At 36.5% G+C, this 18,098-nt stretch overlaps 1 protein-coding gene across 3 annotated transcripts; it reads right to left on the reverse strand.

Moving 5' to 3' along the window:
* Nucleotides 1–12: 12 nt before the first annotated feature.
* On the reverse strand, nucleotides 13–17,878 carry LOC117408765 (interleukin-6 receptor subunit beta-like). Of its 3 annotated transcripts, none has more exons than XM_034014046.3 (17): nucleotides 17,718–17,878; nucleotides 16,008–16,070; nucleotides 15,817–15,864; nucleotides 15,500–15,623; nucleotides 14,798–14,860; nucleotides 13,072–13,229; nucleotides 12,414–12,556; nucleotides 11,642–11,807; nucleotides 9,570–9,646; nucleotides 8,494–8,692; nucleotides 7,864–8,046; nucleotides 6,590–6,691; nucleotides 6,092–6,232; nucleotides 5,225–5,362; nucleotides 4,602–4,686; nucleotides 4,198–4,279; nucleotides 13–2,158 (listed from the first exon to the last, which is right to left on the reverse strand). In XM_034014046.3, exons 2-17 carry the CDS (start codon nucleotides 16,057–16,059, stop codon nucleotides 1,616–1,618), a joined length of 2,304 nt encoding a protein of 767 aa, XP_033869937.3. In that variant the 5' UTR covers nucleotides 16,060–16,070; nucleotides 17,718–17,878; the 3' UTR covers nucleotides 13–1,615. The 3 variants fall into 3 exon arrangements, with proteins under 3 accessions (XP_033869937.3, XP_033869940.3, XP_033869939.3); XM_034014049.3 differs by having other exon boundaries at nucleotides 17,713–17,878; XM_034014048.3 differs by lacking the exon at nucleotides 17,718–17,878 and adding an exon at nucleotides 17,278–17,366.
* Nucleotides 17,879–18,098: the final 220 nt, after the last annotated feature.

Consider the following 18,098-nt stretch of genomic DNA (forward strand, 5'->3'; position numbering starts at 1 on the left):
TTAACCACAAGCAAGTGTACAATGAACATCTTTATTTATTTTTATATATTTACACAGTGAACCAATTGTAACAAAATTCTGTTACCCCTTTAATTTGCTAATCTGGCGATGTCCATTTACTCACTCACAGTGCATTTGTCTTTTGTCCTTTTCTACAGCTGTACTGGATACAACAGAAAATGAACTGCAGTTAGCATGGGTTTTGAATTCAGCACAAAAACTGTAATAATGATTTGCAATGACCACAAAAGTCAGTACACCACGCATTTACCTGACAAGCTAACCTTTGTTCCAAGAGTACTATGTATTTTTTAATATGTACACAAATAGCCAGTTGAAAGTTGTAACTTGCTGTAAATTCTTAGTATTGCTTGCTGTTAACTTTAACCTAAAAACTAAAGAAAGAGACACAAGAGGCCACATTTTATAGAAGTTTACCGTTTAACTAACAATCTTGTAACAATAAATGTACGTTTGGGTAAAATAAATAAATAACAAAAGCTGTAAAAGTATAAAAAATATGTACTATTACTGAAAAATAACTAAATTAACATAGTGATACCATTACAACAGCTGTGTTTTGCCCTGAGTAAACTTTAGCAGAACCAAGAGACCACAGTATTATTATTTGTTTATTTACCAGATGTCTTTATCCAAGGCAACTTACAGAGACTAGGGTGTGTAAACTATGCATCAGCTGCAGAGTCACTTACAACTACGTCTCACCCGGAAGACGGAGCACAAGGAGGTTAAGTGACTTGCTCAGGGTCACACAGAGTCAGTGAGTGAACCAGAATTTGAACGGGGTCTCTTCTTTAACCGCTGGACCACCAGTATTGACAACATAATACTACACAGTTGTTATGGTAGTATGTATTTTTTGCACAACTGTGATACTACTGGTTTGTCAAAATGTGAAACAATTGTGGGTCCATTCTACCAATATCTCATTAACATTGCCCTTCATATAGAGCCACTGGATGGGAATACTTAAGCTGGTGCTGAAACACAAACAGACACACTGCTTGAACAGGATCTGTTTATTTTGCACTGCACAGGGCTCTCAGGTGCGAATAATCTTCTAGCATATGGACTGACACAGCATAGCAGTCCAGAGAAATGCAGGGGGACTGTTGAGTCCTTAACAGCTGTATATGGGAATTTTAGCAAATAAAACGGGACTGAAATAACATGAAAGTTCTTATTTTGGCAAACAAGCAATGGGAATCTAGTAATTTTATTATATACAATAAACACCCAGTTTTTAGTTGGTAGCAAAAGTATTTTCACACCAGAATACTTGTTAGGCCCAATTATCCTTCTGATTGCAGTGCACCAGAATCAGGTTTGCCTTTGATTTTTCCTTTTAAAAATAAATACATAAAAATGTAAATGTTATGAAACTAGTCCAGAGAGTTAATTTGATCTAAACCCGACTTGCTAGTTTCATATATTACAACTCTGTCTAATTTAACCGTTCTGCATTACGCACAACAGCATTCTGTTTTGTTCAATTTGAAAGATGATTTTCTTGGTGGTGATGTTCCGCTAATGCATTTGTTAATATATGTTTAAACTAAATGAGTGGTAAAAATGATTATAATGTGAAAAGTTTCTACATGGGTAACCGGGTATATGGGAGATCAGTGCTGTTCTGAAAAGCTGCATTTGTAGTTCCTTGTGTGGCAGTTGCTGTTACCTCATATTCTTTAATATATGGCTGGGTGCTTACAAGTTGAGAAGGGGGCGTATCCCCTCCACTTGTTGCTATGGTGTTACACAGTAGGTCCACCCTGGTTTCTATGACATGCAGTTGACCAGCAACCTGCTTCAGTCCTGTGGTTTCTGTCGCTGTTGGACTCGTAGTTACATCCCAGCTGTCTTTGGGAGCTAAAAACTCAGTAGTTTGAACCATGGATATATAATCCTTGTTAGAAAAGAATTGCAGAAAATTGTTACTCTTAGCAGAATGCTGGTCTATGTCTTCTCCAATGGCAGGCACAGGCTGGTATGGCAGGGGCAATTCTGCAATATATGAATCAAGAAGCTGTTTTTCTGAAGATGAATACGAATGGTCTGAGTTAATGCTATCACTAAGATGTACATCACAAACAGAAGAACCATCATCAGGAATCAGTACTGTCCATTCCAGTATATTCTGAAATAAAAATAAATATAAACAGATTAAAACAAAAAAGCCAATTCATAATTGTAGGCTTAAAACAAACAGGTTGTCGTTTCATCAGCTACTCTGAGTAGGAAATATTATTTGAGTTTTCCCGCTGGGGGGTCTGAATAATACATTTCCCAATCTGATGATTTAGTATTAAATTACAGGTCAGGGGTTAAATGGTGATTTATGGTTGAGGATTAGGTTTATGTGCAGATGTTCCTGGAGCATTAGCCTCTGGATGAGACAGCCTTCAACCCCCCCATGGAATATGGCAACTTGATCACAGGAATAAAGAAAGTTCACCAGGAATTCTGGAAAAAGCATATCTAAGTGGTGATCCAGGTCCTCGGGGAAACACGAGAACTGCATAACAGTTTTAAGATTTTTTTGGCATTTCTTTTTTTATTTAAAGTGCCCAATTATTTTACCACTGATTTTGTCCCCAGTTTAGAATATCCAATTATGTTCCCTCACCGCAGTAATTCCCCACACAGCTCAGGAGAACTGAATATTTCAGTGGGTGTCCTCCGAGCCCACAGCCAAGCCAATTTCTTCTTTTACACCCAGGAACTCGAGAGTGGATGTCAGCGAGCTACCGGTCTCTGGAGGACAAAGGCCAGCCCTGAAGATTTCAGCCTGAAATCACCATGCGCCTGGCCAATAGGGTCGGCTGTATGATTCACCCTGCACGCCACATGGCCATACTTTACCAGGTGATCCACTCAGGGACCCACACATTTCTGATTTTAATAAGAGATCTACTAGTCTGACATGGCTTCAATTTCTGAACAATGGGGGTTTCATCCCCTGGGTTAAATGGCGACTTGTCTTCTTCATGCACTGATGGTGGAAAAACAATACAATGCCAAGCAGTGACAAAGAAATACTTCATGCTGTGCTTTTCTAAACCTGTACTGTCTACAGCAGCCACAATAAAAGTTCACGGGAATAGCTTAATAGTGGGTAGGACGACACAATTCCCCAGGCACACTGTTCAAGTGGAAACAAGTGGCATTTGGGCCCCTGTAGCACGTCTGTTGCTTGACACAACACAGTGCACACACGGTTGTTTTTTCCGTTTGTGGTTTTCTGCAGATTTTGACATTCTAGGAACGCCTGGTACACATTGGTCAATGCAGCAACATCCTTCTGCTTTCTCAGGAGTGTTGCTGAATAGCTGCAAACAACTCATATAGGTCTAGTGGATCACATGACATGTCGTTCACATACATGGCAGATTTTCTAATTCTACATATATCCCAAACAACTGACAGTTACTGCAAGTCTTTATCGGGGGTATTAAAAAGAATCTGTGTACCACAAGAACTGTAATGATTTGCAATCGCCACAAGAAGCCACTGGACTCCAATGCAATGAGAGTCTTACTTCCATCCCTGAAACAGCAAAACAAAACCTAACCCTTCCAACACCAATTTATATAATTGATTCATTGCTTCAAATGAAGGAATTCCTTGGAGCTAAATTATTTATTATGCAACTGTAATGTGTAATGGTGTGCACTGAAGTTTACTTATGACTGTTGTGACGTGTTATTGCTGTGGCACCCTGGACATGTCTCATCTCAATGTGGTTATCCCAGTATATATAAATGGTAAAAAAAAAAAATTAAAAAGGAAGAACTGTAATGACTTAGCATCTCAACTTATTGAACTGAAGGGAAAGGCAAGGGACGACTTCATGGTTCAAAGTACAACAACTGAGTCTGAAGGGCATGCTCTATAGTCAATAGGGAAGTGTGCGCCTTACGCTGATGTCAGTATGCATCTTCAGCATGCTCTTTAATGGTAAGACTTCTGCCTCTATTCTATTTATAGGCTGAGATGCCCAGCCATACTATATGTGAAAACGAAACTTAATGTAAAACATTGTCCAAACAAACAATCAAGCAACAGGGTATAGCTGATAAACCAGCAACCTCTTGATGAACAGCACATACCGTATAGAAGATACATAGAGATGATACTGTATGAAACTGACTTTGTTAAATAAAACCATTGTTTTACCTGAGGATGGTATTTATCAAGCCAATGTCCCAGAGAGCTTTTGGATGGGTTTGGAACAGGGGGCCAAAACTGTTCTTTTAATCTGCAGATACAAAAAAAAAAAGAATTGTTCCTCCCCATAATGAAGCTGTGCAGAAATGACCAGGCACACTCGTCTCATTAGGTATGCAGGTCCCATTGTTTGATAGATGAATATTGTTAGTACAGTATTACTACTATGCCCAATAGCATTTTGGGAATGTCTGATCTACACTTTCAAACACCTCATACAAGCTACTTATACAAACCATGTAGAACATGTCATAATGACATTCTATACACCATCGTTATTTATAATTCGGGTTGATCAATATTATTCTGTGAGTGATCATGTAAATAGTTATAAGAAACATAACAATACTTACACAGGCTTCTTTATGACACAGACTACTCCCAAGAGGAAAATCATGAAAATAAACGGTAAGGTTACTGACACAATGGCTTCTGTTGCTGCAAAAAATCATATAAAACATGATTCACTTACTGAGGCAATAGTGTGAAATAGCAATAAGAGTTTAATTAAGCTGACCCTTTCATGTTTCAAGCCTAACTTCCTTTAGCACATGCACAAGCTGATGGATTCTAGTGCACTTTTGCATGTCCGTTTCGCTGAGACTACACATACATTGAAAGAGAAAACAGGAAGGTCAACACTTACAGAATGGCTTTTTTTTCACCTGAGACCCACCTTTTGATCTCTATTTGAAAACACTATAGAACTCGATATATAAAATATAAACACGTCAAGCTTAATGTACTGTACAGTGTTAATTCAATAACAATAATGCACTAGACACTAGTTTAATGTTAGCTTTTACTGATGCATAATTAAATAGCTTTATAGGTGTATTATAAATCTATAGCCACTCTCTTCTAGAGAAATACACTCAATATTTACTGATTTACTTTTACTTTTTTTAACATTATTTTGAAGATCAATATAAGTTTTAAAAAATGTAGCCTCCAACCCAAAATACAGGTTTCTTACACAATGAAGTAGTGAAGATCACATCACTGCTTTTAATACTTCCTGCCTTGGTGCTGGCTTTTAAGTAAACTCTGTACTGTGTGCTGGGCAGCAGAGACTGCAGAGTGCACTCCAGCACATTTGAGTTGACAGTCTTAACTAGGAAACAAAGAGAGATGTAAAAGCAATAGATTGTGACAGTTACCACATGCAATTCAACGCTGAAGCACTATTGTAGGCGTGGACACTGGGTAACCGCTCAAGCACACTGTAACCATCCAGGATGGGTGCTGCTTCTGTTTACCACCACACCTGACACCTCAATATCCTCTCAAGAAAACAGAGTGTTCTCCCTCAGACACTTGAAACTGCATGCCCGTCACAGAGAGGCGTTTAGGGGCATTACACACAGAAACCACAATATTACACAACACAACTGTGCCACAATAATAAATACCATTTAAAACAAGCAAGGTTTTGTTATTCAGACTGAAAATAACAAAGCCTGAATATCATGGAATGAACCCTGTAAATCAAATTCTACCTCTGAGACAAAGGAACAGTTATGCCTGACTACAGCACTGCATATAGGAAAATACAAAGAATATTTGATAATAGTAAGAAAATTAAATTAAAGGTTGTAATTTTGATGAAATTACCAGTCCAAGGGGAAAAATCTAGGCCACAATGGGCCGACACTCACATAGTAGAAAGATAACAAAGAGATAACTGAGAAAGTAAACGTCAAATGTAAGGGAAGGGGGGGAGAAGTCTCATTGACTTTTAAGTAAAACATCGATCAGAGGTAGTAATTTAAAGGAGAGTAAAAACTTAGCAAACTTGGTGAACATACAGTTTTGAACTATGAAAAGTATATTTTGTGCTTACAGGGTTGTTCTTTGTTGAGGAAAACAATGGTGTAGTTAACGATGAAACCATTTCTTTGGTCCTTTGGAATCTCTTTCCATTTGATAGTAGCCTCTGTGGTCTTAATGTCAGATACTTCTGGTGTATGAATTTTCCCTGGTGCTAATAAAAATAATAGTAATAATAATACTAATAAACAAAATAGTATCTAAAAGAGAAAACAATTGTAAGTTTCATATTTTTATTAAAAACAGTTGTGTAGATAAAGCCAAGGCAACTGAACTGAAGGGTGTAGTCAGTATATTAAGAATGCATTGATCAATTAAGTGAAAATGATGGTCTCTCTTTCCTATCTTACCGCAATTGCTGGCTGTCAAACCAAATATCAGTAGAAGCAGCAGCAGAAAGAAAGGGTGAGTATTGAAAGGCATTCATAGACAATCAGACAACTGGGATTTGGTATATTGTGCAAAGCTTTCTTAAATTCCATTCTTTCAAATGATAATATTGTGTCCTTACCTCCTTCCTTAAGGTACGCCTCAGTTAATATAGGAGTTCCAGCGCCTTGCTCATAAACAGGGTAGACAGAGATGTTGTAACGTTTCAGTGGTTCAATATTACCTGTGAAAGCAATACAGATGATATGAGTGCATTTCATTTCATTATAAGAAGAATCTAAATGTAGAGATACAAGTATTCACTCTTAAGGCACTGCCATGTGAAGTGTAGATGAGTCATGTTAACAGGAGCTTGCTTTTTCAAAGCTAGTCATGGCAAGTTGCTGTTCTTGGCTGGGGGGTGATTAATGAGTACTGACTGGCCTTTGCATTGCTACAGGCTGGGGAGGGGAAATTGTTGGTTTGCCTCACTGTGCAACAATGAACCTCACTGATCACGTACCAGGACAGGCAAGGCAGAAACTAGACAGACTGGACTCCAGGGTTCAGTAGCTTGTAAACATCCACTGCTTAGGTTAGCCGGGTGAAAACGATGTAAATTGGCCAGAATGATTAGCTGTTTTTCACATGATCCCTGACAAGTATTATGAGATAAAAAACCTCACAATTAACAGCTTGCTAACAATGTTTGTATGCTAGCCAAATAAACAGTTCTCCACATTTGCTCTGTTAATTGCATGGATTTATAATAATTTAGGCCCCTTCTCAATGTATGCAATGTTTATCCAAGAGACTTAAATAAATATATTTTACCCTGAAAGAGAACTTTGAGTGGATCTCATGAAGCTGTCGTAGGTTAAAACATTCGCATTGACATGAAGCCGTTTTGTTTCTAAGTGTGCAAGAATGCACTGTCAGTGTGGTTTGACTTTTTAGGAAATACCATGGTTGATACGATACATCTGGGATGTGTATTATATTTCTACTGCGTACTTCCCAAAACGGATGTAGCTTTCTTGCAGCATGTTCCAGACCCGGTATTTGATTGGCCACTAAACCTCACTGTCACACTTAACACATATTATTCATGGTTGCTCAGACTTTGTTTACAACATTTTTCCATAGATCAAGCGTCTGTTAAATTCCTCTTGATCAGAATGCATTCCTCACAGGTTCAGTACTTGATACAACTGGGTTTGCATTATCCATTACGTTACAGGTACTGTAGATAATATAACAATAAAGTAACCAATTAACTTGAAATACTAGGGTCTATTTTAATCTGAATAACACTGTTTACATGAATTTGATATCACTGGTTTTCACCAGTAGTTGTGATTAAAACAGAGCCCTAAGACTACAATGTTCTCATTCTAGTAGTCTAGGGCCACGTACCTGTTAAATAAGTTGTGAGGGTGGTGGTGTTAACATGCTGCCAGTCTCTGTCACAAACGGCCTCTGTACCCACACACCAGTCAATCACGTATCCAGTTACTGCCGACGGAGGAGCTTTCCACTCAACCCACAGCTGATTGTTTTTAGGAAAAGCTTGTACCACTGGTATTACTGGTAGAACACCTAAAAATCAAATGCACAAATTACCAGTCCATGTAAAGAAGTCAACCAAAATATACTGTATACTGTTAGAATAAATGATTGATCATGAACAACCATCACATCACAATGTGTGATTAAAAAGGAGGTTTTGTTACGTAACATTTAACAAAACTCTGTTGTTTTTAATGAGAAATGTAAGCACATGTGTGACTGTTGACTATAACTCAACAAATCCAAACACAAGTTTGTGTTCCAGAGTGTATGATACTGTGAACATTAAATAGATTTTATTTTAAATAAGAGCTCTTTGAGCATTCAGTACTCAGTACTAGTCAACAGAGAAGATCATCACCATCAGCAAGCAACACCATGCAAGCAACACGCTAAGGGGGGTTGTTAATTCACTCGAATCGTTCTTAAAATATTGCAGCTTATTTTAGGTTAAATTGATGTGAAAGACTGGCTTACCCTGTTTGGAAATTGCAGGGATTCTCAGCGTGACTCCAGGAGAGTCCCCAGCGGAGTTATAAGCGAACACAGTAACCTCACAAGCTTCTCTGCTCCGGGGGAATGATATCTTAGCTTCAGTGGTGTTCATCCAAGGCTGATTTCTTCTATTCACTTTGTATCCAAGTATAATTCCATTAGCGTCAGAAACACTTAAAGGCTGCAGGCAAACACAGGAACATTCAATTATCTTAAATATCTGTAAACATATGTTTACAAGTAGGTACTCATAATACCCCTCTGCATCATTCTCTACCGGTAGGGCGTTCATAAGAATCAGTTCAAGTGAACTGCTGTACCTATTCTGTACAGTACTGGTATGTGGGTAAAATAATGTGGTAGTAAAATGTTTTTTTTTTTTTTTAACTGGACACCACCTGTAATAAAATAAACTTAAAAACAGCTGTGTACCACCTGTAAAAGCACTATGTCAAAGCATGTGTCCTGTATCACTGATACAACCAGAGGTTAAAACAGTGAGGTAGTGAAAGGGTTCATTTTTACTGGACGACACCAGTCGAACATAACTGAAAGAATCATAGAATACAGGTGTGTACCAAACAATATAACTGTCTCTAGACAGTCGAAACTTAAAATGTTACATGACATCAATTTGGCAGCCATATTATGTCAGAGGTCAGTGTAGCAATCACCAACACATTTCGCATACAGGGCTTAGCTATTCTTTCAGAAAACAAGTCTCTACCCCAAATAGTTTGAGATAAAAGACTGTCACGAAAGGGTTCATTTTTCTGGTACGATACCGATGATCAAACTAGATAGAGAATCACAGAATACAGCTAAGTTCTGAGTATATAGCCAGTATTAAAGTCAAAGAGCTCTTTAGTTGAATGCTAAGATGTTTGTCTTTAAACCGTCCAGCCCTTGTCTTTCCATTCAATTTTCTGGGATGAGATGCCCATTTTAAATATTATATGAACAGTTGAAGTAGCAGCAATGTCAGCAGTTGCTGGCAAAAACATATAAGCTCCCCTTACGGGAATCATTAACTAGTGAGAAAACAATCTGTGAATTACCTTCCATATAAGATAGATTGTTCCTGGGAAGCCAGGGTCCTCCATGCTCCGCCAGAGATCCACTGCTTTTGAAGGCCCTAGTGGCAAAAATAGGAATAATTAATCGTCTTGTATTTTTTATAACGGTTACACTATTGAACCATTTAAATATGAATGTAAAAAGGACTGCTTATTTTTCAAATTACATTTACATTGCATACACTATACAGGAGTTCAATTGTAATGACATAACAGGACCCAGATGACTACTTCACCAAACCACTAACATCCACTTTGCTGTAGCCAGCCAAGATGGCCCAGCAGGACAAAAGTCTACATTTTCTAGATCCTTCCAGAGCCAGATTAAATGACAAAGGGGGCCCTATGCTAACCCATATTTTGGGGGCCCTATGCACAATAACTTGTGAAACGGTGTTGTAATTAACAGCCTGTAGGTAAAGTGTAACTGCAAGGAAAGCTTTCAGTTCTATGTCAGATGCATGTTCACCATTTAGACCTTGCAAAACAAATACAATGTATAACACATACTGATCTTGGGCATCAGTCGACTCGTCAGTGACCACTGACAAACAACCAGACTGGTTTACCAATTCCATAATCTCCTGCTTGTGATACTCGGGTAAGTATTCATGTCTCAGATGGGCTGATAAAGGAATCGCTCCACCATTTGATACACTCAGTCTGAAGAATTTACGTTACTTTTTAGTTGTCCAATTTTTCAAGAGGGATATTTGCGCTAACAAACGCCTCTGTCAGGTCAAAATGTAATGTGTTTTGTGCTTCACGGTTTTCAGTGGACTTTTGGAACATGGAAGTCACCGTTTTTTGTTTCTTTGCAAGTGAAGCAGTCGCAGTACTGCTCTGGATTTCCACCTTTCTCTTTCGGTGAATACTTGAATCTAAATTCTTGTAAACAGACGATTTTCGGTAGTGATCTACAGTAACATTGCAGGACGTACAGAAGAGCTTACCTCCATCGGGGTGTAAAACTGATACTGCTTTACGTGATCTGGTGCAGACACATTTTTAGCCTTTTTAGAGACATCCATTTTCTTGTTTACAGTGTGTAGTATTTCAATTTCCCGCCTAGATTGCATATACTGTAGTCACATGATATAATCACTGCACAGCACTACATGCATGGCGAATATTACACGCAGACACACAGCAGAGCTGTACAGTTTAGTTAATGTGATTTTTTTTATTTGTATGAAATACAAATAATTATGAAAATGTATTTTTATTTCTTAAGAATATTTTAAAAATCGCTGTATTTGGCTAATTTCATGATTTCTGCTTAGTATATAAAGAAACAAATGCTATGGACTTAAACCCTGCTGCAGAAGGGTGGTCTCCCCCATTAAACACATTTACTTTTACCTGCCTTTTTGTCCTAAAATTCAAACCCCCTAATTAAAAAGGTAAGCTTATAAACATAAAGAGACATACTGTGCACATCTGAGACAGGACAGGTTATTAAATTGGCCCTAAAACTGAAATAAATTAATGCGTAAATTGAGCATGATTCATACATTTTATTCTGCAGACTGACACCTCTGACGTAGGACTAGGGACGGATATTTCCCAAGAGGTAGTGGGCGTAGAGCATTTGGTATTGTACAGTAGCGGGAAGCTGCTTGCGTGAGAGACAGACTATTAATTGAGAAGGAATACCTATCTGTCATAATATAAAATAAAAAATCAACCAAAAACAAGTTTCTGTGTGCCCACACGCAAGTTTTAGAAAATTTCCCAAAAACGTCGACCTCGCGTGGGCCCCAATTCTGCTGGGGGCCATATGCTATAGAGTAATTTGCGCATTGGTTAATCCGGCTCTGGATCCTTCATACCAGTACATACATACATGAACTGTAGCAAATGAGCTTCTTTAAATGCACATCAAGTAAATGTATTAAGAAACAAGAATGATAATACTAAACAGAAACAGCCCCAGAGCAATTGTTCATGGCATGCCAGGTGCCTGGGCAAATCACAAATTGTAAGATATCATCAGTATAGCCATTGTAATGCCTTCTATCTATAAACCCTATTACTGTACTAAATATACCTACTGTCTTCCAAAGTTTGACCGTATACGTCAGCACTCCATTCAGACCAGTAGATTGTATTCCCTTTTCTAATACAGGAAACAGCAGCACTGTAGTTGCTGAACGGCTCCAAACCTCCAATGTGAAAACTTGCTTCTTTTTCATTCTTTTCCATGGGTATGTTCTCAACCTGTTATTAAAATCCAAACTATTAAAGGGTTTGCTTTTTGTGTTTGTTTGAACCATTCTCATAGCTGCACTCATGCTGTTGTTCCAGCAGTAGGATTATACATTTTCTGAATGGCTGCCTCTATCTTGCTTTGAGTAGGCTTTGGTCTTTGGGAATTTGGCTGGTCTTTCAACTCTGTTGCTCAAACCTGATCCAATGTAAAGACTAGCACAGAAGCAAGTAGAGTTGAAAATGTCACCTGAACTCAAACATGGCAAACAAGCCTGTAACCATCGCGTTCTCACGAGTGCTGTCGATACTGAAGCACGAACTGCGTGAGTTTGCATGTGTTCGTTCTAAATTGTTATTCCCGCATTAGTCTGTTTATAATAATTAGGCAGTCATATTGATGGACTGATTTTTTATTTTTTTTTCTCAAAGAGAACATAGGGGTACAAGCAGCAACAAGTTACATGTTACAAACCAAGAATTTCTGGAAGCAATATTCGTTTATTAAATTACGACACTGACTGTAAATGAACCAGCATCACCACATTACAAAGACAAAAAAATGCATATGTCCAACAGACTAGCCAAAAAGTAATAATAATATGAAAATGTAAATACCTGAATCCACTGGCCCGCAGTGACCTTTTTGTATCGGAGTATACATGTTACATCGAATGGAAAAAAATCTTGTCCCTTCCAAGTCAAATTCAATGAATTCTTTGACGCAATGATTTTTGTAATTACCGGAGTAGATAATTGTACTGAAATTCAGAATATTTAATTAGCTACATTTCATTAAAGCTTCTGGTTAAGCGGATCTTTGATAAACTACTTTTTATATTTTAAGTATTTAAGAATAGATAGTTCAGTGTGGATCCCTTCTAATTAACGTCCGCATGATTATAATTCAATATGAATTGCAGTGATTTCTAAGAAGTTACATTGTAATACTGAAATAATTACCAAATGAATACAGAATAATGAGCCCATACTGTAGTTACAGTGCAAATTCTAAACATTCACTGAAAGCAACCCAACCCCAATCAAAGCACTCTATTGTTTTGTAATACACGCATCCAGGCTGATGCCCAGCTCAATTAACCTATCTATCACCAATAATTAATAAAGTACCAAAGCTTCAGTTATTTTTTATTGTAATGTGTTGTTTGTGCCACAACCACAAAAAAAGACCTGAAACCTTAATATTATTTTTTAGTGTTTAAAGATGATATAAAGATGTGTTAGCATAATCAAATGAGAAATCGTTTTACGTTACCTGCATGCTGTGTGTCAAGATTGTACTTTTCTGAATCTTCTTTACCCATGGTGTTCTCAGCTCTTACGGATATTAAATATTTAGCAGTGAAAATAAACACCCCACATCTAACAGTACACTCTGTCTTTGACAGTCCACAGGGAAATGTAACACTTTCACTAGGAGAAAAAAGAACAGTGAAACTGTAAAAGCAAATGAATAACAGACTCTCCTTGTTTTAAATTGAGCATATTAATACAAAGACATGGGCTGGCATACATGTTCACGTGTTTAACTTACTGTAATTTACTTCAGAAAACACAGCACCAGTGATATTGCAACCATTCCAGAGGCATGGTATATATGCTAATGGTGTGGTGTGATCAGACGGTTCCCTCCTACAGTATGTCTGAAAGTTTGATTAAATAGCACCATAGAACAGAGAAATTATACGGGAGAAACTAATTGTAGCTAACAAAAGAATTCTGTAAATCTTTCTGTAAAGTTCTTATTCTGTAAAGTTTTTTATTACTGTGCAGCTACATACTGTAGGTCTGCAATTTGCAGTTTTGAAAGAAGCACATTATAGCAAACGTGTACTTTATTTTTGTTTTCAAATGTGATGTCTAGTACTACTTTTAGTTTGAAGAAAGTTCTCAGCTTCTATGCCTTATTTTCAAGATATATTACATCTCAGCAGTGTCTTCTGGGTCAAATCATGGCAGTCATTAGGGGAAGTATCTGGTTAGTTAATGACAGGAAAGAAGCCGTTGAAAGGGTAGGGACAGTTATATCCTCTTGATGAAATGACCAAGCAAGTGCAACACTAACTGAAAAGCATGGGTTGCAAACAGAGATGTGTTTAACCAAGTAAAGTACCATGTGTCATGTTTTAATATAAAAATCCATGTTTACCGTAACATGTGTTTCTTTTAAAATTGGACATCTTAGACCGATATAACAAACTGAAGAGCAAAACATGCAATATTTATGGAATGTTGATAGGTGCAATCTCTTTAAGATGCAAAGGATATGGATATAATTGAACCCTTTCAAACAGTGCTCGTTGCAGAGATCAAATGTACAACAATAAAACATGTATTTAATCAGTTTTTCCTTTAAAAGTCATAAGGAACCAATTTCAGTTGCAGTAAAGGCTAGGGGTGTGCTGATACTCCTACTCCTACTCCTAATTGCCTTTAAGACGCTATTAAATAAATCCATTTATAAATGTAAAAATATCAACGCCCCAGATAAGAGAATAATTCACTTCCAATCAGCTTTTAAAATACTCATTGCGGAAGGTAATTGCCATTGATTGGTACTCAATTGTAAAGATGAGGGGAGGACAGCTTTTCTTGTTTTGAAATCAACACATTAATGAATAGATGTATTTATTAGTTGCCAATAAACACTTCATCAGTTACAAGTACAAGTAATAGTACACATACAAGTATGATCTTTTAACATATTTTTACATCTGCTTGAAATGATTATAACTGAGATTAGTTTTTATTCCTGCATTCAAATTAAATTGGAAATGGTTGTCAAATAGATTCAAAATATAAAAAAAGCAAAATATGCAATTAGCTTCTAAAAATACCTAATGAATGCTGTATAATACAAACTTATTCTAAAATATAAAATAAGAGGAAAAAAATATTCAAAATTGCTGTTGTGAATGTATGTTGTACAAAACAAACTCATTTCATACAGAAATACATTTAATTGTATTGTAAAAATGTACCTTGATGAAATAATGGCCTTTGGAAAACAGTTCTGTACAGGAGTGTCACTGAAGAATTTATTACTGTAAAAAAAACAAAAAAACAGGAAAACTAGTAGACAATGTTGTATCTACAAATGCAGCATGTTAAGCCACTCCTTGTGGTAAAAAGCAATGTATTTTCAATACCTCCTAATCCATTTTTTACAAAATAATGTATGACCAACACATGTTGAAAACATGATTAAGCAGGATAAAAATGTTCATTTTGGTTATGTAAAGCTGAGGGAACACAAAGCCACTTTTTCAGGAACAGTGGCTTGAACCCTGGTTCCAGGAGACTGGGAGACCTAGTTTAAGGCAACTTTGCTCTATTAAACCCCAAGTCTCCCCTGGTGTGCCATGCAGTGACCTGGAACCTAGTCTCCTGAAACTGAGTTCCAAGCCACAAAGTGGCTTCATGTTCCCTCAGCTTAACACCATGTTGTTGTCTGTGCCTTGAGAACTGGGAGGCAATGAGAAACTCAGATATCCTTGTTAGAAATCCAAAACATTAAAATGGTAAATTTCTATTGAGTGTTGTGGAGGGTTGGATCGGGACCAAACCGACACAGTTATCTAGTATAGCCTCCTGAGAACACATGTACTGGTGCTCCATAGACATTCTGCAGCAGTAGATAGCACTGCTAAGGTTCTGTTTATGGGACCTTGGTGGCTGCTTACCGATAATAAATTAAGCTGTACTCTGTTTGCTGGTTTTGTATATTATTTCCAGGATTCCAGCTGCAAGTGATGGTAGAATTCAAAAAATAGGTGCAGGTGATGTTTGTGACTTTTTCTGGAAGGGCTGTTGATACATAATAATAATAATAATAATAATAATAATAATAATAATAATAATAATAATAATAATAATAATAATAATAAAGAGGAAGCACAAACCATTTATTTATTCCAAAGGAGAGACCAGAAGAAATAAGAAAACTTACTAAAACAAAACAATGTTCTGTGACTAAAAATCCTCACTTTAATTACTGTACCTGGTTTACTTTCCATTACTGCCAGGTCCTTGTTGGCTTGCAAAATGCCTGTTTGAATTATGGACAAAAGAAGTTACGAAAAGATAAATAGCAATAATAATATATATTTTTTTTATGTATTTGTGAAAATAAAATGTTGTATTCAGTACTGTATTTTTAAGATAGAAAAAAATTTAATGTTTTAAACCTGCCTTTATTAATTGCTGCACACAGAAACATGATGAGGCTGAAAACAAGCTGCATTGTTGTGGTAGCTGAAAAATATAAAATGGGGTTAAAGGTCAGCTGCCCCCCTATCGCATTGCATTGTTCACAATTGCAGACTGCATCTTTAAGAAATGAATACTTTAATTAAACAGTGATAAGAAAGGTATTGAAAAGCTGATGAAGGTGAGGGAAATGCCGTTAACACGTGTTTTATTACACATACAGATTCAATCATTGCATCAAGTTTGTGACTGGTTAATTTATTAAGGAAAGAAAATACATTGTAGGTTATATGCTAAATTTAACAGCGCATGTGTAAGTATAGCTTTAATTGTGGATTATTCGAATTTCCAATTATTATTTTGTCTGGTTGAAAAAAAATCTGCCTGGACATATTTTTTAATTTTTTATTTATTTATTTATTTATTTATTTATTTATTTATTGGTATTGATTTTCAAGTTAAAATTGTTTATCCAGTATACTACATGCTATGCTGTTTGCTAGTTTGGGTCACAACGTAAAACATCCTAAAAATGTACATTAATTATTACATGTTGTTTTGTTATATTACAATTCTGTTACAGCTTTAAATAACATATTTTTATATATATTTTTTTTTAATAAATGAGAGAGAGAGAGAGAGAGAGAGAGAGAGAGAGAGAGAGAGAGAGAGAGAGAGAGAGAGAGAGAGAGAATTGGAATTTCATAGCTTCCACAGGTATTGTTTAAATATGCTTTGTGAAAAAATAATACGTTTTAGTGGATCAACTGTGTGTCATTTTCACTGCGCCAGTTTACCGTGTGCCACATGCAGGGCGATATCAGTAACATCTACAAATATATAGTATCTCCAATAAGGCAACATTTTCATTGTAAACGTCTGAGATTGCAAAAAGTACTGTACCATCAACATTCTCTGAATCACTGTTTTAACCTCACAGTCTAACCCGCTTATACAGCTCAACCATTTACAGCTATATGTCAATACTGCGCTATGGTGTGTTTCAAATCTCTTGCATACGATGTATGATTGTAATTACTAAACACTTTTTAAAAAACACTCATTTGTATTTTACAGTCTAAATACATGCATTTTCGTATGTTTTGTAAAGTTTGTTGAATTAATAATTTAGTAGCCTACTACTGTACTAGATTAACAAACTCCACTTTTCTGCCTTCAGTGTCAGTCTAGACCACGTATAGCACAGTGACATGTAAATGCTAGCCAATAAACTACAAGGAATTGAACATACCTATTTACAAGTTGAAATAAACAACTAGCTTGAAAATATCTCCTCAGATCCAAACGCTGTCCATCGTTCCTCTAACGCATGCTCTTTGTAATGCATGTTTTAACGGTTCACCATAATACTAGTAAATGTAAAACTCTCAAGAAAGGAAGTGATTATGACACTAGATTCATATCAATGGCAAGATCTATTCAAAACGTTTAACTGATCTGGGCGACCCTATATGCTCTCAATGTTTGACTTTAGCAAATAAAATAAAAAGAATCTGCACAAGGCGTTATGCTAAACTAAGACACTGACGTATGTCCCTATTTGAAAGCAAGTGAAAAAAGTAAAATCTATCTATCCTGCCTATATGATACAGCATCTATATGTCTGTCTGATAATATTTACTACAAATAAAAAGAAACTGATAAAAAAAAAAAAGTGATCATCTACCTCACCTGTCTATTAGACCTCATCCGATTCCTGGCAATTTTTTTTCTTCTTCTTTACTGCAAAAATGGTTATTATCAAATCCAATTACGTGGTGTAGCCTACACTTTATACCATGTATGTAATTGTTCTGCTGTTTTCTTCCACACAAATGTCTGTTTAAATGCAAAATCACCTACGTAATAAACTTTGGAGTTTTGAATATCTAAATATGTCTCAACATGCTTGAAACGCCTACATCTAAAGCCACACGTTTTGCATCACCAAAAATTTTAGGATTGAGACATCTTTTTTTTTTTTTTAAACTATTGGTACATAATTTATTATTATTATTATTTGTTTATTTAGCAGATGCCTTTATCCAAGGCGACTTACAGAGACTAGGGTGT

The sequence above is a fragment of the Acipenser ruthenus genome, chromosome 1 (genome assembly GCF_902713425.1).
Source record: "Acipenser ruthenus chromosome 1, fAciRut3.2 maternal haplotype, whole genome shotgun sequence".
Taxonomy (NCBI): Eukaryota; Metazoa; Chordata; class Actinopteri; order Acipenseriformes; family Acipenseridae; genus Acipenser; species Acipenser ruthenus.